The 23,518-nt window shown below is 34.0% G+C and overlaps 3 protein-coding genes across 3 annotated transcripts; 1 reads left to right on the forward strand and 2 right to left on the reverse strand.

Moving 5' to 3' along the window:
- Nucleotides 1-1,167: 1,167 nt before the first annotated feature.
- On the reverse strand, nucleotides 1,168-2,628 carry LOC150025390 (uncharacterized). The gene is made up of 2 exons (XM_090294009.1): nucleotides 2,160-2,628; nucleotides 1,168-1,775 (listed from the first exon to the last, which is right to left on the reverse strand). Exons 1-2 carry the CDS (start codon nucleotides 2,626-2,628, stop codon nucleotides 1,168-1,170), a joined length of 1,077 nt encoding a protein of 358 aa, XP_090150135.1.
- Nucleotides 2,629-13,460: 10,832 nt separating this feature from the next.
- Nucleotides 13,461-15,511, reverse strand: LOC137825843 (protein LURP-one-related 1). The gene is given in 4 exon segments (XM_090293376.1): nucleotides 13,461-13,710; nucleotides 13,844-14,062; nucleotides 14,612-14,796; nucleotides 15,338-15,511. Coding segments are annotated over 4 exon segments (579 nt in total). The 5' UTR covers nucleotides 15,402-15,511; the 3' UTR covers nucleotides 13,461-13,599.
- A 5,066-nt stretch (nucleotides 15,512-20,577) lies between these two features.
- On the forward strand, nucleotides 20,578-22,382 carry LOC150025391 (uncharacterized). The gene is made up of 4 exons (XM_090294010.1): nucleotides 20,578-20,925; nucleotides 20,992-21,681; nucleotides 21,769-21,820; nucleotides 21,955-22,382. The coding sequence occupies exons 1-4, from the start codon at nucleotides 20,578-20,580 to the stop codon at nucleotides 22,380-22,382; spliced, it is 1,518 nt and encodes a 505-aa protein (XP_090150136.1).
- Nucleotides 22,383-23,518: the final 1,136 nt, after the last annotated feature.

A 23,518-nucleotide genomic window follows, 5' to 3' on the forward strand; every position in this document is an offset into this window, starting at 1 on the left:
CGGCGTCCACCATATGTGTAATCGGTGGTCGCCGATGTTGGTTATTTTTTTGGGTAGGGTTTTCTCACTTTAAGGTTGTTCTGCTCCAACCATAAAGGAGAGTTTCACTTGTGGATGATATAGGAAGTCCACTTCTGGTTACTGTATATGGGTTGGGATACCCCTGAAGTATCCCCTTTAATTTTATTTATTCATTGCTGATAAAAAAAAAAAGTATGGTAACATCTCATCAGTGTTATTCAAGATATACAAGTGTGCTTGCAAAACCTCTTCTCTTGATTTGCTTATGACATGTACACCTTTTGAAGATTTACTTATGAATCTACAAGAGTGCCAACCTTTTTCAGGAACTCCTATACATTTGGCTTTTGACATGTACTCATAACAAAACTCAATAGATTCTTCTGAAATGTATCTTTCAATAATGGAAGCTTCCAGACGACATTGATTTTTCACATATCCCTTCAAAATCTTCATGTATCGTTCAACTGGATACATCCATCGCACATAAACTGGCCCACACAATCTGATTTATCTTACAAGATGAACAACCAAGTGTACCATAATATCAAAAAAAGATGGAGGAAAAAACATCTCGAGTTGACACAAGATAACAATTATTTCTTCTTCAAGTTCATCCAACTTCTGAGAGTCAATCTCTTTACTACATATGGAATTGAAAAATGAACATAGTCGAGTGATTGTATGCCTAACATTTTTTGGCAAGATTCCGCTAGCCACCGGTAGTAATTGTTGCATTAGAACGTGAAAATCATGTGACTTTAAGCCAATTAGTTTCAAATCATTCATAGATACAATACTCTTCACATTTGAAGAGTAGCCTTGTGGTACCTTAACACCAGACATTCACAAAAACTTGTTTTCTCTTTCTTTGACAAAGTGTAACACGCTGCAGGCAAGTATGTATGTTTACCAACTTCTCCCGGTGCCAATTCCTCTCGTATATTTATCTCAATCAAATCCAGACGTGCATTCACACCATTCTTTGTTTTGCCTTTAATGTTTAGAAGTGTTCCTATTAGACTGTCACAAATATTCTTTTCTACATGCATTACATCTAGACACTGTCTGACATCTAACTTACACCAATACGGAAGTAAAAAAAGATTGATCTCTTCTTCCATATTTCACTCACAGTTTACTTCTTCAATTTTTTCCAAAAGTCACATTAACATTTTTTATTTTTTCATAAATTTCAACACCACTTAAAGGAGTGGGAAAAATGTCATGTTCTTGGTTTCCGTTAAAAGCTTTTTTCAATCTATGATACAGATGATATTTCTTTAGAAATCTACGATGCCCAAGATACACGGTTTTTCTTCCGTGTTTCAACTGCTCATAAGATGTCTTGTCTTGACATATTGGACATGCTCTATGGCTTTTCACACTATAACCTAACAAGTTCCCATATGCAGGGAAGTCATTGATAGTACAAAACAACATTGCATGCAATCGGCAAGATTCATTCTTAAACGCGTCAAACACATCAACCCCTTCACTCCACAATAACTTCAAATCTTCAATCAATGGATTAAAATAAACATCTATGTCATTTCCAGGTTGTTTTGGACCAGAGATCATCATAGATAACATCATGTATTTGCGCTTCATACACAAAGCAGGAGGTAAGTTGTAAATCACTAACAAAATGGGCCATGAACTATGATTACTACTTAAATTTCCAAAGGGATTCATTCCATCAGTTGCCAATCTAAGTCTTAAGTTTCTTGATTCTTTTCCAAATTCAGGAAATTCTTTATCAATATTCTTTCACTGCAAAGAATCAGCAGGATGACGAAGTAGTCCATCACATTTTCTAATATTTGCAAACAAACGCTTAAGCCTTGGAATTATTGGAAGATACCAAACAACCTTAGCAGGAGGACCTTCCTTTGTGAATTCATCAATTTCATCATTCTCACCAACTTTAACCTTATAATGTGACAAACCACACCTAGGACATCTTCTTAAATCTTCACACTCATTTCTGTATAAAATACAATCGTTAGGACATGAATGTATTTTTCTATACTCCATACCCATTGGACAAAGTATTTTTTATGCCTCATAATTTCTATTGGGCAAGGTATTTCCTTCTGGAAGCATGTCCTTAAGCAATTGAAGCAATTCTGTAAAACTTTTGTCTGTCCATCCATCCATTGCCTTCAAATTCATCAACCTTAACACTGCTGATAATCGTGTGAAGTTTGTTGAACCAGTATACAAAGGAGTCTCTGCATCATTAGACATATTTTCGAAAACTACATTAGCAAAAGATTCTGCTCCCACATCACGAATCATGTCTTCTAATCTATCATCCATTGAGAAATGAACTTCCTCTGAAGCTTCACGCACACTTGGCAAGTCTAACAATTCACCATGCCACTTCCATATTGTATAACTTTTCAAAAATCCATCACACAAAAGATGTTCTCTAATTTCGGAAACACTCAATATCCTTCCATTTAAACAATTGACACAAGGACACCTTATCCTTACTCCATTCTTACAATTAACGGCATTATGTTCTGCGAATTGTATGAATTCTTCCACCCCTTTTTCGTAAGTATCACTTATTCGTGGTGTATTAATCCAACTCTGATCCATAGAACTGCTAAACTAAGAACCAGTGTGGACTCAGAACCAATGCATTCAATATGTAATCATTAAAAAATAAATCAAAATTGTCGAAGGTCGGACACCTCCGGACTCACAACCAGTGCGTTCAATATGTCAAAACTGTTGAAGATGGTTGTTGCCCCTTCAAGACATGTGTTTGATGAAGCCATTTGTGTAAATTTCATGTATATTTAGTTTTGCTTTAAGAATGTCGTAGGTAGAGTTTAGAGGTTGTTTAGGAGTAGGCTTTTTGCTAGGTAACTCACCTCTTAACCCCTGACCATGTGATAAGAACAAGCACAAATTTTCTGAAACTGATTTTCACATGTTTTTGCAAAAAACACTCTTACTGCATAAAAATAAATCTGTTCTTTTCTAAATGAACATATTCTTTTTTTTAAACTGATGCATTGACTAAGTCTTTTGAAAATCAGGTTATGTGCATCAAGTATTTTGACTAAGTCTTCACTCTTTCAAAACGGCTGTGTTTCATAGTTAAGTCTTTTCTGTTATCGTTTTTGAAAAATAAATATGTTATCTGTAAATGAATAGATTCTCTTTAGCCTGATGCAATGTTTATTTTAAAAGGTTTTTTCGTTTTGTCCTTGCACCAAAGTGGTTGACTGGGTCTCCTTCACATAACAGATTCTCTAACTACTTTTGAAAATAAATCTGTTCATTTTATTTTCAATTTGTTCTTTTTATAAACTCTTCTTGATAGGGTTTAGGGTTTAACTGTTTTTTGAAAAACTGTTATAAGTTGTTTTTTCTATAAAAGGAAAACTTATTACTGCGCTTAGAAGTTGATCATACATTTGAGAAAACAAGTTTTACATCAGAGTATTGAAGATTTACAGAGAATTAGCATGTGTTCTTGAAAGATTTTAAAAATCAAAAGTGTGCTTGTTCTTGTTTGGTTCTAAGGCTTGGTGAGAGGTGTTGCTACTGTGTGAGCAATTTGTTCTACTAGTCTAAGGCAGATTTCTGCATCCTCTATCAGGTGTATTCGTTTCATATTTCATACCTTGTAAAAGTGTGGTTATAAACTCTTCTTGTTAGGGTTTCTTGAAGAGTTGTGTGTGCTGAAATAGTGTTTTTCAGCAAGGTTTACCATGTTCTTGTAGGGTTCAAGAACAGTGGTGTTTTGTAATTGTTTGAATTGTGTTTTAGTGAATTTCACCTTGGATTAGGTGAAGACTGAATGTAGCTCATTGGAGTGAACCAATATAATTGCTTTGTGTTCATTCTTTCATAATCCCTGCACTCAATAACTGCTGAATAAACTAAACTATCAAGAAATAAATCTGTTCAATTGTAATTGAATCTGTTCTTTCTGGGCACGAATATACTGTTCTTGTTTTTCTAAAGAACTTCTGCATAAATTCATATGTGGTGAAACATCAGTGAATTTCGTATTCTGTGAATGCTAATACAATCTGTTAAGTGTTTTGGAAAAATCAAACATTAGCTTTGCATTCAAAGGTTGTAATTAAATTTGTTGTAGCTCACTATTTTAATTCTGCAAAAATCAATTTGGACTTTGCCTGCAAATCATCTAATTCAATCTTAAAATCAAAGATTATTCAACTAAGATAAACACCTTAAAATACATAAACATTATAAAAATAAATCTGTTCATTGGTAGATAAATCGATTTATTTTCTGTGTACTGTGACAATATCTGATTCTGTGCGAAACTTTTAAAAGGTCAATTCACCTCCCCTCGTGAACTTTGACACTATTGAACCCAACAAAAACAATATATAACCATTAAAAAATAAATCAAAATTGCCGGAGGTCGAATACCTCCGAACTCAGAATCAGTGCGCTCAATATCTCAAAACACTATATAATTATTAAAAGTTAAATCACAATTGCCGAAGGTCCGACACCTTCGGACTCAGAATCAATTCGTTCAATATATAGAATCAATACATAAATCAAAATGATACTAACCTCAAAAGGGGCGCAGTCGCGGTCGGAGAGGCACGGCAGGCGGTCGCGACAGGATTTGCGTCGCGGTAGGCGAGGGGCGGTTGCGGGTCGGCAGGCGAGGGGCGATCGCGGGTCGGCAGGTGAGGGGCAGTTGCGGGTCGGTCGCAACAAGCGCGGGTCGTTCGCGGTTGGCAGTTGTGCAGGGGGTTGGCGGCAGGCGGAACGAGGTCGGTGGGGGTCGGCGGGTCGCGCGACACGGGGTTAGTAGTCGCAGGCGAAGGTCGTGCGGAACGGGGCAGGCGGTCACGCGATCAGTGCCAGAGCTCGCATAGAGGTTGGCGGTCGCGCGGAGTCGTTGGTCGTGCAGAGGCTTAGGGTTGCAGAGCTGGTCGGTCGCTTAGGATAGCACAGTGGAGAGTGAACTGTTTGAAGAAGAGTGAAAATTAAGAGGCAAAGTTCTGTTCTTTTGAAAAATCCTGACGGTGATACCTTTAACGACAGTTCAAAAGGAACCGTCGTGGAATATATACTTTTAACGATAGTTCTAAGGAGGAACCATCGTTAAAACTTAATACCGACACTTTTAACGATAGTTTAAACAGGAACCGTTGTTAAAAGTTTAAAAAAATTTGAAAAAATTACGAAGTTGCCACCGCGTCACTTTTTACGATAGTTCTTTCTAAATCGTCTTTAAAAGCTGTCATTAATGAAGTATTTTGTACGTGTGCATAGTTGTTAGATGTGGATTAGTTACTCCCGCTCCTCCATTCCGTAGCAGGAAGCGGTATCTTCTTTGAGCATGCTTTGACATCTGTACTAACCTTCGAGAAAGTTCCTCTGAAGGTGATGCGGGTTGGTGAACTGCACTAAGGGTGTGTTTGGATCCAGGGGTGCTACTGTTGTCGACGATGGAAGTCACAACAGCACCCCATTTGGTTCCATGGTTTGTTGCGGGTGAGAGTGCAGCGAAAGAGAAAGTTGAGTGAATTTGGTTTCTTCTGAAAGGTGAAGAGAAAGTGTCACTGTGCAGTGGAAGTGCCAAATCATCACCACCCATTTCCAATCTTGCCCTCACTTTTTTGCTTTTTTGTTGCTGGATTCAAGAAGCACATGCCTCTGCATGCATGCCAAGTGAACAGCAAGAGATTCCTGACTTGGTTCAGGAATCTATTGACCACCTTAAAGTTTGAGACCTCATGAATGAAGTGGGTGAGAGGTAGGTGTGTGAGGTTCCTGGTTTTTCTTTATAAACGTTGCTTCTGAGTGAAACAATTCACAGATAAGCGAAGAGCAGAGCGAAGCATAGAGTGTGTAGTTGGAGAGATTCGTAAGTGATTGTGTGTGTTAGGGGCTTCATTAACGTAGAGGTTATTCATCTGAAAGTGGTGTGTTCATCTCTGGGTTCATCTGTGCCTTCATCTGGTTCATCTGTGGGTTCATCTGAGGTGAGTTCATATGTTTCATTCAACGGTTAATCGATTATGGGTCAAATATCACAGGCAAAATAATCGATTATGGTGGAATCTGCAAATTTTTCGAGGGATAATCGATTATGTATAGTGTGTAAAATGGGTGATAATCGATTATCTGTTTGGGATAATCAATTATGGTCTTTTTTAGCCTATCAGCATAATCGATTATGCTTTGATAATCGATTATGTGATGTGTGTGAAACGGGACATAATCGATTATGTGTTTGGGATAATCGATTATGGTCTTTTTTAGCCTATCAGCATAATCGATTATGCATTGATAATCGATTATCCTCTCTGTGTAAGTGATGCCATAATCGATTATGTTCTTGAATTTTTGAAATAAAATTGTTTGTTAATTTATTTGTTTTCTGGTATTTTCAGGTGTGTTGATCTTCCTATAAGGCATCCTATTGCTGTTGTTGCTGTTGTTGAGTGCTTATCTTCAGGTTTTAATTTTTTTTTATGTAAAATTATTTTATTTAATTTGTGTTTTATATTTATGATTATGGTTTTGTAATATAATTTGTTTAGAATTTATTTTAGTTTATTATGTTAAGGCTGTTGTTGTAATATAATTTTTTTAGAGTTTAGTTTAGTTAATTATGTTAAGTTGTTACTAGATAGTTAATTAAATATGTTAAGGAGTTTAGTTAATTAAATTAATTTTTTCAGTTGATTTATTGTTTTAATTTTCGTAGATAGTTATTAATTTTTTAACATTTAAGAAAAAAAATTATTTCTATGAAATGATTTATTTAGAGAATGTATACAGAAATTTGTAAATTTTATGTTTTTTATTATATTAAACATAAATTATTAATGTTATAATTAAATCAAACAAAAAAAGTTGTTGTCATTAAAGAAAAGTGAAAAATTTAAGATAAATATTGTTAATAAGAGAATAGATATTGTATAATAATAAATATACAAAGTTAATAAATATTGTATAAGAAAACTGAAATATTGTATAATAATAAATATACAAAGTTAATTTTATTTAACATTTAATTTAATTGTTTATAAGAGAATAGATAATTTTTTTAAATGTATATTTGTAGTCTGTATGGTTAATTTTTTTTTAATTGGACATAAATTATTAATGTTATTAGTTGAAAAGATTAAAAAAAAATGTTTTTGTAATTTTTGTTATAAGATTTAATTGTTATAAGAAAAAAATAAATGTAATTAAAATGAATATTTTTACAAGTGGAATAATGTCAAATGTGTAATTTGTAGGTTTCTTAAAAATAGTTAATAATCTGTAGTTAATATTATTTTAGATTGTACATAAATTATTAGAAAGATAAAAATAAATGTATTTAAAATGAATATTTGTACAAGTGGAAATAGAAATTTTTAATTTATAGGTTTTTAAAAAGTAATTGATATTTTAGAAGTGCTATTTTTAATTGATATTTTAATTATAAATGTAGAAAATAATTATTTATTCCAAAATGAATTGTTTATGAAACAGATTTAATTTTTTTTTTTTTTTTACAGAATGGAATTAAAATTTTAAAAATATTTTGATAGGGTTTTTATTTTTGTAAATTAAACATAATTTATTAATGTTATAATAGAAAACATTATAAAAATGTTGTATTAATTAAAAAAACAGTAAAAATTTAAAGTAGAAATATCATTTTGAGGTTTTTTTTTATTTGTATTTGACATAAATTATTGGTGTTAGAATTAAATGTTAAAAAAAAATGTTATACTAATTTAAAAGGTAAAAAAAAAGTTTATTTTAGATTGATAATAAATTATTGCAAAGAAAATTAGAAGTAGAAATAGAAATTTTAGGTTTTTATTTTATTTTATTTGTTTATATTTATTTGTTGTTTGATTAAATAATGTTATTGAATGATATAGTAATTTTGATTAATTTTTTTATTAAAATTAATTAAAAGTACGTTTTAGGGTAACTGTATTGGTGTACTTTTACACCGATACGGTAACCGCGTTCGGTATGAATTCGGAAAGAAATTATGACGAGGCAGAGATGGTACACTTTGAGGAAACAGTTGCAATTTATGACGATCTTGTTGCGGCGAACATGAACTTAATTTCACAAATCGAAGAACAAATAAAAAAAAATAATGAAGGTGCATCAGTCATGATTCTTTGTATGATTGCCTTTGGATTGAAATTGTTACGCACAATGCCTACTACAAGCAACTGTATCAGTGAGTCCCAACCACAAAAAGAGCGTCGCAGACAAGAATTGATGGAGTACTTGGTTCACACTGAACAGTCTCGTCACATTATTCGCATGGGACCAGAAGCTTTCATTAAATTATGTGAACGAATACGGGGAACTGGACTTGTTAAAGATGCATATCGATCAACCGTGGAAGAACAAGTAGCGAAATTTCTTCACATTATTGGGCATAATGTGAAGAATCGAAGTGTGTCATTCTTTTTCCATCGGTCTGGAGAAACAGTTTCCCGTCACTTTCATAATGTTTTGAGTGCCATTTTAAGGTTGGAGGGGGAATTTTTAATTCAACCAAATGGAACGGTTGTAGAACCACACATCCTTAACAACAGTCGATTTTTCCCCTACTTTAAGGTTTGTTGATAAAAACATTACTTCAAATTATGTGTAATGTCTTCTTTAGGTTGTGGTTAATTAAAGTTATGAATTTTTGTTTACATTAGGATTGTTTAGGGGCCATAGATGGGAGTCATGTACGTGCTAAGGTTGCACGTGCTGATGCGCCTCGTTTTCGAGGGAGAAAAGATTGGCCAACCCAAAACATATTTGCAGCCTGTGACTTTGACATGAAGTTCACATATGTCTTAGCCGGTTGGGAAGGAACTGCCTCCGATTCAAGGATATTGAAAGATGCTTTGGTACGAGGCGATCCTTTGGTTATTCCAGAAGGTTAGTTATAGGGGATTGGGTGTGCAGAAAAATTAAAAGGTTTTAGTAATATATACTAACCCAGTTTTCCACAATCTTTGTAGGAAAATACTATCTTGGTGATGCAGGTTTTATGTTAAAACGAAATGTAATAACACCTTATCGCGGGGTCAGATACCATTTGAAAGAATATTCGCGAAGAGGACCACAAAATGCAAAAGAGTTGTTTAATCATCGACATTCATCACTTAGGAACGTAATTGAGAGAACCTTTGGGGTGCTTAAAAAACGTTTTCCAATTATAGCCAGTGGGACTGAGCCACATTATGATGTGGATACCATGACAAAAATTGTTTTAGCTTGTTGTATTCTGCATAACTTTCTACGCGGGGTCGACAATGATCAGTCTCTGCTTGAAGAAGTAGATAATGAATTGTTAGAACAAGATGTCCAACCAAGCACCACCCATGCTCGTGAACATGATTACAGGATAGGGTGTGATATTAGGGATGATATAGCAAACGAAATGTGGCAAGATTATGTAAACAATTAATTTAATGAAATAATTTATTTTCTACCATTTTTCAATGTTTGTCATCCTAACTTTATTTAAGTTAATTAGATGGATCGCGGAAAAAATGTGGCTTCAAATTCATCAGGTTCTTATCGAGAGTTCACCAAGTGGACGGCGGAGATGGACCTAATTTTGCTCAATGCAATGATTGACGAGGTACGAAAAGGGTATAGAATTGATGGTAGCTGGACCACTCAAGGATACACTAACATAGTTATGGCTTTAAATGAGGCTGGTTTATCGGGTCTTAAGAAAAATAATGTGAAGAACCGGCAGAAAAGCCTGAAGGACAGGTGGAGGGAAATCCATGATTTGTTTGGTGGATTGAGTGGTTTCGCATGGAACCAGACCACTAAACTTTTTGAAGCCGAGGACGAAGTTTGGAGTGAGCTGATTAAGGTACAATGATAAGTACTTTTTTACGTAAGATGAACATTTAACTTCACATGTCGAATGATATACTAATATGTGAGATGTATGTAGGCCAAACCATCTGCGGCAAAATGGCGTTTCACTCCCATTCGCCATTATGACCTCATGGAAGAGTTGTGGTCTAATGATAGAGCCACGGGAAGTCGGGTGAGGACAGCCCGTGACATGAATTCACCTCCTGACATGACCAATTTCAATGTCAACCTTGGGGAGAATAATATGGATTATATCCCCGAACCACCGAACTTTGAGGAGGCAGATGACTACGTCCCACGATCACCAGCTGCTGAATTCCAATCTGATGACACTCCTTCAGACACACCATCAAACACTCCTTCTATGCTGTCTGCTGGCTCTGCGGGCACATCCTCATCCCGAGGATCAAAGAGAAAAGGCCCCACTATGTACGACATTGATGAACAATTTGCAATGTTGAATACTAATCTTCAACAATGCGTGTCATCAATGAAGGATGGAAATGAAAATGCCTCTCAGTTGGTTAATATTGCTCGTGCACAGGCAGCGGCAGCTCAAGATATAGCTGCCGAAATTAGACGAAGAAACGACCTATATGCTGAGCATGTACACCACCATCGACGCCATGCCTCGTACCAGTACTCAGAGTCTGATATTTGGACAATGCTCGTGGAGCTAAACATTCAAGATGAACAACTCATGGATCAATGCTATGAGTTTTTATGTGACCATCCCCAAAGAGTTAAGCAACTATTTGGGATGCCATATGAGCGTCGAATGACAAAATTGTTTGGCTTTATGACTAGGCATTGATGTCATATCTCTGCGTGGGGTTACCTTTAATTATTATTAATCTAATATTTGACTGTCTTTGTTAGTAGTTGGACATGTAATATTTGACTCTCTTTCTTACTTATTGGGTATGTAATATTTGACTGTCTGTATTAGTTATTGGACATCTAATATTTTGTTTTGTGAACTCCTACTTTCATTTGCAATGTAATATTTTGGTTTTTGTCATTGTTATATTATTGCTTTATGATATTATGTTAACTTCTGTTTAGTTATTTATTGTAGTAATTGCATTATAGATGGCATCATCATCCCACAAACGTAACAGAACCCGTAAGGGTAAATCTCCAGCAGAAGATGTTGACGTTCCTCCTCCACCAACGAGGATTCCAGAAGTTCTTGATTATTCAAGATACTTCAGTACCAGGCGTCAAATGGTGGTTTTTGAAAAGAACTTTCACGCAAGACCAGTATTACCACCAAAAGTGATGCATACTCCATTTTTTGCTGGTCCAGGATTTCAATTCCAAAATCTTCTGAATTGGCAAGGTTTACAACCTTTCCTCGGAATTAATCTTCCGTATTATGAGGATTTGGTAAGGGTTTTTTATACAAATGCAAAATTCACACCTGCTGGTCACCTTGCCATTGAGATTTGCGGCAAAATGATACACATCAAAGAAGTGGATTGGATGACCATTGCTCATCTACAATATGACGGTCTTAAGTTAACCCCCGGGACGATCCCTGAGGAAGTTAATTTTGATCGAGCACTAGCACTATCCACCATGATTCGTGAAGATGTTGAAGGTCAAAATCTGAAAAATGTCGGTAGTCTGAACATGAATGACCGACTGTTGCATTACACATGGGTGCATATCTTGTGCCCTCGAGGAAGCAATTATGCACAACTGCTGAATGAATATATTTTCATGATGTGGTTAATCAAGAATAATGTACGCATTAATTGGCCTCATTACATAATGCAACAGATCATCAAATGCCGGGATAACAAGATGCCTCTCCCATATGCAAATTTGATAACGAGGATCTTGCAGGTGTATGGCTTTGACTTGTCCAATGAACAAGCAACAATGCTAGGCTGGAATCATTACTTTGGCAAAAAAAGTATGACAAAATTAAATATATTCCAGGTCAATGGCATATGGCAACTTGGTAGACCACAACATGCAAACGAAGAAGATGATGAAGAGGATGAATTGCCACCACAAGATGATGAAGGTGGTCAACCTGAGGAGGAAAACCCCACTCAAAGGGAATTGTTAAATCAGATTTTGTCCGGCATGGAAAGAATGAATACCCGATTGGACAGAATGGAGGTTACTCTGGCTGACATTCGACGTCATCAAGGCCATTGAGTGTGTTATTATTATGTTATTGTCATTGTTATTTTTATTTCTAAGTTTCATGTTGAACATTGATGAATTGTATTTGTTATTTTTGACGTTGACATTGTTATTGTTAAGGTTTTATGCTACTTTTCATGCTACTTATTTACATAATCATATTGTTTTTAATGCAACTTTTTTATCATCTTATTACTTCGACAACATTGGTTAAGTGTCATTAATGTCTACGTATCACAACACGTCGTCATCTAGTTGTACTGGTTGTAGTGTGCAAAAACGTGGTACTTTTACCCATGCTACTGGGACCACAAGTGCCTTCGTTGATCCTATTTGTCATTGTGGACAATTTGCTGTTTTGAGAATAGCGACAACACAAAAAAATGCTGGGAAAAAATTTTGGGGTTGTCCCAACTACAAGGTAAAATTTATTCAATTAGGTTTCAAACAAACTTAAGAATGTTATTTTAAACTTATTCATTGTTCAATTTTATTGTTTTCTTCAAAACAGATTAGAAGTGGCATGGTTCTAGGCTGTAATTTTTTCAAATGGTGCATTGAAGACGTTGCCGATGAAAAAGATGAAATTATTATCATACAACGGAATAAGATATGTCTTCTAGAAAACCGTTTGAAGATCTCCACAAGAAGGATTCAAATGTTATTACTAGGAATGTCTTTTCTTTTTCTAATTAACATTATTATGTTCTTCATGTAATGACTTTACATTATATATTTTGACACCTACTTAATTTTCATGTTATATTCCAAATTTCTATTTTTTTTAAATATATTTATTTTGCTATTCATAATAATGAAAATTATTATTAAAATTAATTTTATATATATTTGTATATATATAACATAACATAATTTATAAAATCATTTATAATATTAAAATTATGTAAATAAATTAACTTAAATAAAAAATAATTCTTAATTAATAAAATGTTAAATAATATAATTATACTTTAATTTAAAATTATAATTAACTAAAATATGAAATAGGATTAATCATTATTTATTCTTTTTTTATATAAAGGGTAAAATTGTAATCTTACAAATTTTACTATTCAAAATATATTAAAATACTCTCACAACTATCACACCATTCACAATTTCCAATAAACTTTCTTCACACATCCACTCTAACATACCCCAATCCAAACAACCTCAACTTTCTTCACACTTTCTTCACACTTCCACTCCCACTCACACTCAACTTTCCACTCCCCCACACATCCTAATCCAAACACACCCTAAGAGATTTACTCCTTACAAAGGTTAAGCTTTTGTCATGGATATTACTACACCAATATTAGATCGCCATTTTTTTTAGGTGAGGTCAGAGATCCTTCTTCATCAATTACTCTGTGTGATAACTAATGCATGCATGGATAACATTATAAAATAAAAATTTCAAATAATAATTATGAAAAATTCACAAAATGTCAAAACAATTAAAAAATAATAATCAAAGAATCAAATACACATATCAAAGAAATTAAGACATTTTAGTATGATCTATCATGTGGTGATTGATCAAGATTCAAGAGTTACAATTAGAGCCACAATAAATGCATGATCGATATTTGGAGACACAGTCACCATGTACTTCTCTCTGCTGAATATAGTGCCAAGCTTTTTATTTATCTGCACCAACAAATAAGAAGCTGTAAAATATATATATATATATATATATATATATATATATATATATAATGTGATTAAAATAATCATATTATTTTTCCTTCAAAATGATAATTACGTATTAAAATTAAATTACCTGGGCAACAAGAATGTTGGAATCGCCTATGTAAACATCCCAAGAGGATCCAAACCAAGTTGCTTTGACCTAGAAGTCACAAACACCAGTGAGATTATTTGCCAAGAACACGTTTAATTTCGTCCTTAGCTGAAATAACGAGGATCTTTCCCTTCTAAAGATCAAATCCCCAGATTCTGCACTTTGGCCTCTAAATGCTTTCCAATTATCACTCGAAATCTGTATGATCCAACAATTTCAAACTTAAATTCAGCAACCATCAAATATACACTTCAATTTAAGACACTGATTAAGATAGTAACATTTGGTTCACCAAAATCGATCCAGATTTATTTTATTCTTTCATGCCATTTTGATAAAATGATCCATCTATATGGGTACGTTAATTTCAATAATTTTTTTCAAAAATTAGAAGAAAAAGAAAATAAATATCTTATAGACAGAGTAACATATGCACATATATACATCAGGATTGCATGAGATGTTGGTGTTTAATTAAATACGAAGAGGTATGAATTAATTATTAGGAACTATACTTTATTTGATAACAAATGATTTGATGTAGTCTGTTAAAGTTAAACAAAATTTAGTTATAATAAACTCTTAAATTATTTTTTAATATTATATTAGAAAATAAATTTTAAATTTAACTCAACTTTATAAAATAAATATTTATAATTATTTATATATTATGAAATATTTTAGTTTTTAATGTGAGATAATATTAATGAGTAAAAAAAGAAGAAAATAAGATATAAATAAACTGACCGATCCTTGAAGATGAACAATGGGGTTTCCATAAGCGTCAAACAAGTACATGTGTCTGCGGGGTGTTACGATGCTTACGATATTGCTCTTCACACTGAAAACTATGTTTCCATTGCTGTTTGTCACGGTGAAATTTTCACCTATACTCCTCTCCCTTGTGATTATCAGATGAACAGGATGGGGACCTGCAGAACAAATAAACACTTTAGACTAATTAAGAAAAAGTAAATAATCAATTAAATATAAAACATATTTTATTTTTAGTATAATAAGAAAAAAATTATAGTATTAGTATACATTTTTAATTCTATTCATTTTATTTAAATTTTGTTAATAATTAAAGTAATTAAACATCTTTTTAGTAGTATTTAGTCACAATTACACAAAAAAATAATATTAATATGAAATTAATTTTGGAAGGAGTCATTTTATCTTTTACATTTTACTTTATAAATTTAAAATATAACAAAATTATTGTTGTGTAATTCTTTTTATTATACTTAACCGATTATTTACAAAAACAAATATAAACGATTTGAACAAGATGAACAAGATGAAGATGGATTATAATTAAGAATGAATAGATAGCGTAAACGACATATGTTAAGAGAAAACTTAATTAAATGACAGCAAAAGGGAAATAAGAAGTTTAAAATAATTTAGTTATGTATATCAAACTATACATATGAATACGTTGCAAATATGTATGCATACGATCATATATACCTGGATCACAGTAGTGAGGGGCGATGATGGGGGTGCCAAAGGGTGGTGATAATTGGTTTGCCATATTTGATGGTTTTAAGGATGAGGCAGAAGAATATGATAGTTTAATTTGCAGAATCAGAAACTGAAACTTTCTTATCTGCAATGGTGAAGCATGTTATTGTAGGGATAGCTTTTCTTTGCGTATAAAAATCAAACTTCTTGTGATGATTAATCGTTTTGAATTCTCTAGTAGTTACGACCGAGAAAGTTGAACCAGGAAATGTCAACCTCTGTTAATAGGAAATGAGAATATTCCACACGCACAATGAATCATATAAAATAAGGATAAGTTATTTTATTAAACATGTTTATCCGAGCATTTTTCCTTCTCAACACCTCCATCTCTTCCTCAATCTTTCTCTTCATTCTTTGGAACTCTTCCTCGTTTTTCTTCTTCGGCATCTCCATCTCCTTCCTCATTTGCAAAATCAATGTCATTGGATCAAGTTGGTTAGTCTCTCTTACTTGAGTATTTTTGTCATTGCCTGTCATGTTCCTTGTTGTTACCATGTAGACACTCTAAAAGGTTTCTTCCCAGACTCACAGTGAACGTCAAATGTTCTTACAAGGTCGATATCCTATCATAGTGACTCCTTATGTCTCTGTCTTCCAGTCTTCTTGACCTTCAGGTAGGATGATCTCATCCGGTTGATTCTTCCTCTCTCCAAGCCGAAGGGGAGGGGATACCTGCGAAGACATTCCGACGATCAAGTCAGTCCGAGTACAATATGCAGGTGAGTTGAGAGTGAAAAATTACCTTTGGTGCTAGGGTCCCCTCTAATATTTATACTTTTTTATGGTCCTCAACTATTGTAGGCTTGCACGGGATCCAAAAGAGGATCCAACTATGCCTTAATCATGGTTTACCATTAAACATGACTTAATTACAATTAATTGTAGGTTTATGCGTTGTGTTGGGGTTAGGGGAATCAATCGACCTTCTTAGCTATTCGGTCATGTCGATCTTCTTGGTAATCTGGTAGTACAATGTCTTTTTTTACTGTATTTATTATTATTTTGTGCTTTTTATTAGATCTACTGTTACGCTTAAAGTTATATTTTTTTGAAATAATAATTTTATTTTTATAAAAAAAATTACTATTTAGTTTTTAATTTTCTTAAATTAAATAAATTTTATGTATTCAATTTTTAACAAAAAACAATATTCACATATTTTGTTAATGATCTCGTACAAAAGAGATTGAGAGAACTTCTTCAACCTGCTAAACTCTTTTCAGTGGGTTAGTTCACAATCCTCCTTGCACTTCTTAATTTCGTTTTGGTTTAATTTCTACTCTTGCTCCTCTACTCCGGTCAAATTCTCTTTTCTTCCTAGGCTCTCGATCGAGAGGACACTTGTAAAAATTTTCATTAATGTGCGATAATGATGTAACTTTTTGTTAAAAGTTGTGACTATTTATATGCTCATTATAGACTAATTATTATTGGGCGGAATTAACATTTGAATCGTTATTAAAAACATATTACCTAATTTTTTTAAGTACACTTTAGGCTTGTTAATCTGATCTTGATCTTAATATATTTTTGAACATGTTCATCAATCAGAAGAACCAAATACCGAGATGTTTATGTCTAGTCTGATTTTGAACGGTACAGTTAATAATAACCACGTTAGTTATGGCACTAATAGTAATGTTTAATAGTAATATTTAATATTTATTATCACTAAAAATATATTTTGTATTTTTTACTAATTAAATGATATATTATGAGACTAAAATTGTTAATTTTGAAAAACTAAATAACCAAATAATGTAGTATTAGAATTTTTACGAACTAATTGAGAAATATGTAAAAAGAAGAGTGAATTTAAGTTTTTTCTTATTATTTAGTAAAATATCATAAATATGTTCTTACCAAATCTTATCGAAACCAGGAGATGAAATACAGTAAATAATAAGACTATAGTCCAAATATTTGGTACAAAAACTTAGAAGTCAAATTATGAGACACTAGGCTAAAATAATCTTGTAATATTTAATTTTCTTATTTTCAGTTGTCGTAAAAACATTATAAAACTATATTTGAAACGAGAAAAAATAAGAAAAAAAAAATGGAATAGAAAAAAGACAAATTATGCTCTGATTATGATTTCTTATAAAGTTGAGGAAAAAGAAAAAATATAAGTGGGAATCACCAATTTTATAATCTTTTCAATATCGAAAGAAAGATAAAGAGAAGATAATAACATATGATACAACAACACACTAGTTTTATTTTTGTATTTTTTTTATGCAGAACATACATTCTACTAAAATAGATGAGTTGTCTAAATACCACGAGTATAGGAATATGTTTATATATTTTTCTTATCTGTTTTAGGTCAAAGTTATTTTAGGTTTATCTTTTATTTATTAAAATAAAATTTATTATTTATTTAATTATAAATTACCTATAAATTTGGATTCATGAATAAATAAAAACTTATATGTAGATATTACGTTTGTAAGTAAAATCGAGTAATTTGTGAATTTTTTTTATATGTAACAATAAAGTAGTTATACAACAATCATATATGTATAATTTTCATGTTTTATGGTTGAGAATATTATTCAATGATAATTCAATCGATAACTAAATAAATTTTCTATACATATTATAATAATATTAATATTATAAATAATAATAATAATAATATTAATAACATTACTAATAACAATAATATCAACAATATTAATAATTTTAATGATAATACCAATCATTTTATTATTAGTAATAATGCTTTTGTTATTATTATTATTATTATGAGTGCTAATATTATTATTAAGATTATTATTAATATTCTATTAACAATATTATTATTATTATTATTATTGTTATTGTTATTATTACAATTATTAATATTTTTAATATTGTTATTATTATTATTAATATTATGTTTAATTATGTTAATATTCAATTTATTGATTTTTAAAAAACCAATTTAGTCCCATTTTTTTTATAAAAAAGTATGCAATTTGATTTATTCAGTCAAATATTCAAAAATGGCGTTAACTGGTGATGATTTGCACACACAGGATCATTGATATGCAAATATGAATTGTACACGTAGAAACCAATTTTTAGGATTTTATCTTTTTTCTCATCTTGGTGATCGACATAGGACGTAAGAGTGGAGGTAGAGGGATCAATGGCATTGAAGGTGATTGGAAGCAAAATTGGCGTAATTGGGATAAACACTTTGGCAGGGATAATAGAAGGAAATGGAATGGGTATGTGGCGATGGAGCGACACAAATGTTGTTTTCTAAGCGTAAGTGAGTGTGAAAGGGAGGAAGTAGCCCTGCGATGACGGTAAAGGGAAAGGTGGTGGGAATATGGTTCTGGCAGTAATCCACGTCATCAACTTTTGCTTCCCAAACTCTTCCCGGATGGCTTAGGCTGGGATCCCTCCACTATCGCACTATCTCAGCGATCTTCGACGCATTCGTGGTCGAAACCTTAGTCTCTGATCCCTCCCTCCTAGAAAACATTATCATCCTGGTCCTAGTCGTGGACTTTCGCAACAATCGCATCCACGCACTGGGCCCTTCCCTCCGTTTAACGCCCTCGCCGCTTTCAACCTTCACTCCCTCTGTTGTCTCTTTCTTTCCCACGTGCCATCATGAACGATTGCACAACAAACAACGAGGAACATACCAACGTGTACCATCCATGTTTGCATACCAATCATATTGTGTGTGCCATATCATCAACAATTAATATCATTGGCGAAAATTTAACAAAAAAATCCAATTGCATTTTTTTTAAAACTTTGAGACCAAATTGAATTTTTTAGAAACCACATAATAAATTGAATATTGACCTTAAATGGAGAAAAAAAAGTTAATTATACCTTAATAATAGTATTATTAAATTATTATTATTATTAATGTTATTAATATTATTATTAATGTTATTATTATTATTATTTTTATTAATAATAATATTCCTATTAATTAATAAAATTATAATATTTATAATAAGAATAAAATCACTATAACATGATTATAAAAAAAAATGGTAAATGATTAAAGGTTCTATATAGGTTGTATGCATATTTGTGAGAAGTGGATTAGTTACTCCCTATAACACCTCCCCTCCTCCATTCCGTACCAGAAAGCAGTGGTACATGGAAGAGATGGAACATTCTGGTGCAAAGGTGGTAGTTGAAGGTGATATAGATGGTCCTACGTTTGACGTAGGTTGTTCGAACGATGAGTTGGCTGACCAGTTCACATCTACTGGCGTCGTTTGCAAAGGGGGAGGCAAACACACCTCGGGAGAGCGGAACAAGGGAAAACGACACCTCGGGAAGGTTTGGCTTCGGTTCTCAGGGCGAGGATGGTAGTGGTGGAAGAGATCTTACAGAGGGTAGCCCGTTGGGCCCTGTTGGTGTTAATGCTCGTGAACAAGGTGCGAATATTTTATAGGAGGAGTCTCTTGTGGGTGTCCCGCTGTTGTGGGAGGGAATGGGGACGGACAGTCCTTTCAAGGTGAACATAGGAAAGGAGGCGTACGAGGGTGTCAGTCCTTCAGATAACGTGGTGAAAGTGAAGGAAATGACTAATATCATGGGGACAAACTCAGGTAATTGGACATTGGATTTAGCTCTAAGGACGGGGGCGGGTTTGGTTGGAGGCAGGTACGATTCCGCGGATAGCTTGCTCAAGGAGAGTAACTCGGTGGACGTGCGGGTAGATCAGGTTCTTTTGGTTCATCAACCAGGCAATACGACTCATTCTTTCTTCGTGTTAGATAACGCAATTGAGAATTGTAATAAAATATTTTTGGTGAAGACAGATAAGAATGAGGCTTCTAGTGTTTAGTGTGTAGGAAAAGAAGTTGGATTTTCGTTTCCTCGACGCGAAGGTGTAATCCTAAATAATTTACTTTCATTATCTAATTGGGGTGGTGATCGTACGAGGAAGTTGAGGGGAGAAAGGAATAAGTTTGTTGATGAAGATAATTAGCTTGAACATCAGACGGTTAGGAGGCACCTTAAAAAGAAATTATTTAAGGGATCTGATTAGCAAGGAACATGTGGATATGGTGTGCTTACAACAGACGAAGTGTTATAGTTTTAGGAGGGAGAAAGTTTTTCTTCTTTGGGGGTGTAATGAAGTTAACTGGGTTGAGAACAAAGTGTTAAACAGTGCAAGTGGGGTTTTAACAATGTGGAGTAATAAGTCGTTTTAGATGATTAGTTTTGTAAACGGAAGGAATTATTCGGTGATTGAAGGTTTTAGGAAGTTTGGTAATGGGGTATTTGTAACTATAGTGAATGTTTATTGCTCTGTCACTTTACGGGAAAAGAAGGAGGTGTGGAAGGAAATAAGTGTTGTCAGAATGAATCAACTGTCAAAGGCTTGGTGTATTATTGGAGATTTCAATTCTATTAGATGGCAAGAGAAGAGGAATAGTTTGATGTTGACGTCAGATTATTCTAGAGAAATAAAAGGTTTCAATGATTTTATTGAAATATCGGAATTGGTTGATATCCTGTTGGTTGGTAGGAAGTTTACTTGGTACAAGCCTAATGGAATGGTAAAAAGCAGAATTGATAGGGTGCTTGTTTCAAAGGAATGACTGGAAGTTTGGCCAAATTGTCAGCAGTTCGTGTTCAGCAGATCAATCTCTGATCATTGTGCAGTAATACTTAAAGAGGCGTCCGTGGACTGGGGTGTGAAACCTTTTAGGTGTTTGGATGTGTGGCAAAGAGATAGTAGATTTAAGGAGTTTGTGAGTTTGAGTTGGTCTTCTTATGAGGTCGTAGGAGGTGGGATATTTGTGTTCAAAGAAAAATTGAAAAAGCTAAAAGTAGATTTAAAAGTATGGAATAAAGGAGTCTTCAAAGATGTGAATCTTGCTAGTAAGGAAGTGCAAAAGAGGATTGAGGTTTTAGACGCACGTGACGATGATTGTGGGTTAGCTGAGTCAGAAAGGGAAGAAAGAAAGGCTCTCCTTGCTGAACTTAACAAAACAAGGTTTAAGCAAGAGGCGATTATGTTTCAGAAAGCTAGGCAAAAATGGTTAAAACAGGGGGACCTTAATACAAGGTTTTTTCATTCCACTGTTAAATGGAGAAGAGCAAGGAATCAATTGCATGGGTTGTTTGTTAACGGTACCTGGTGTGAGGATAAGCAGGTGATCAAGGACAAGGTTCAAGAGTTCATTAAAGACAGGTTTGATAAGAACGATGCATGTCAGGTTCGACTGGATAATGCTAGGTTTTGCTCCATTTTGGATTTAGATAATGATTTGTTGATTGGTGAGTTTTCCGAGGAAGAGATTAGGGCTGTGGTTTGGAGTTGTGACAACTCAAAGAGTCTTGGGCCTGATGGCTTCAATTTTGGTTTCTTATAATTTTGTTGGGACATCATTAAGAAGGATGTGATGGTGACAGTGAAGGATTTTGCGGTTAATGGTTGTTGGCCCAGAGGTACAAACGCTTCGTTCCTTTGTTTAATACTAAAAGTTGAAAACCCTCAGTAGCTCGGTGAGTTTAGACCCATTTCCTTAGTTGGTTGCCTTTACAAGATCATTTCTAAAGCACTTTCTATACGATTGAAAAAGGTGATCATAAAGTTATTGACGACAGACAGTCGACTTTTCTTGAAAGAAGAGGCTTGTTAGACAGTGTGCTAGTAGTTAACGAGGTGTTGAAAGAGTACAAAAGAAAGAGAAATAGTTGTGTTTTCTTCAAAGTTGACTATGAGAAGGCGTACGACTCAGCTAGTTGGGAGTTTATTTATTTTATGCTTTGGAGGATGGGTTTTTGTGATATGTGGATTCATTGGATAAAGGGCTGTTTAGAATCAGCGTTTGTTTCAGTTCTAGTGAATCGTAGCTCAACTAAGGAGTTCTTTCCTATGAAGGGTCTTCATCAAGGTGATCCGCTAGCTCCGTTTCTCTTTCTTATTATGGCAGAAGGGCTGGCTGGGGTGTCAAGGATGGCCGAAGAAAAGAATCTGATTGACAGTTTGGAGATTGGCATAAAGTGAAGGTAAACATGTTACAGTACGCGGATGATACCTTGTTTTTCTGTGAAGCTAACACCAAAAGCATTTTCAATATTAAGGCGATTCTGCAATGCTTTGAGCTTGCCTCGAGGCTTAGGGTTAACTTTTTGAAAAGTAGAATTGGCGGAACAGGGCTGGATCAACTTTCGCTACAACGTTTTGCAGTTATCCTTAATTGCGACGTGATGGGTTCTTCTTTTGTTTACTTGGGTCTGCCTATTGATGGGAATCACAAGCGCGATGACTTTTGGAATGGGGTGATAAAGAAAGTTCAGGCTATACTAAGTAGGTGGAAATGTAAGTGCTTGTCGTTGGCGGGAGGATTTGTTTGATCAAGTCTATTCTTTCTTCTATCCCACTATTCTTTATGTCCTTATTCAAATTGCCTTCCGGGGTGACAGATAAGTTGGTTAGGATCCAAAGGAATTTTCTTTGGGGGTGGGGTTCTGAAGGAAGAAAGATCACTTGGGCTTCTTGGGAAAAGGTTTGTAAGCCTGTCGAAGTTGAGGGGCTTGGTATTATTGATTTAAAGTTTTTTAATCTGGCTTTGTTAGGTAAGTGGATATGGAGGTTGGGTTCGGATAAGGTGTGGGCTTCGGAGGGTTGGGGTAGAAGTTTTGAAGATGGGTTCAAGTGGAAAATTGGTGATGAGAAGGATATTTCTTTCTGGGAGGACAGTTGGCTAGGTAGTGATGTGCTGAAGAGTGTCTTTCTAAGACTGTTTTCTCTTTGTTCGGCAAAAGATGCAAAGGTGGCTGAGCTTGGGTCTTGGTCTGACGGTGTTTGGATTTGGCATTTAGCCTGGCGTAGACCTTTTTTTGATTGGGAGAAGCCTTTGGTGGATCAATTGTGTCAGGCACTTCTTGAGGCTAGACTGGCTTCGGGAGAGGCGGATATGTGAGTTTGGAAGGCTGGGGGTCTTCAGACATTTTCAGTTAACTCTGCCTATTTTCTTGTTAGGAGGGATTGTGAGGTGGATTTTTCTCCGGTTTTCAATAAGTTATGGAGTTGTAAAGCTGTATTGTCTGCTTTATTTACAGCTTGGAGGGTGTTGGAGAATAAGATTGCTACTAGGGTAAATCTGGAAAGGTGTGGGGTGTTGTTGGAAAGTTCTTTGT

The sequence above is a fragment of the Phaseolus vulgaris genome, chromosome 8 (genome assembly GCF_051622355.1).
Source record: "Phaseolus vulgaris cultivar YP4 chromosome 8, ASM5162235v1, whole genome shotgun sequence".
Lineage (NCBI taxonomy): Eukaryota > Viridiplantae > Streptophyta > Magnoliopsida > Fabales > Fabaceae > Phaseolus > Phaseolus vulgaris.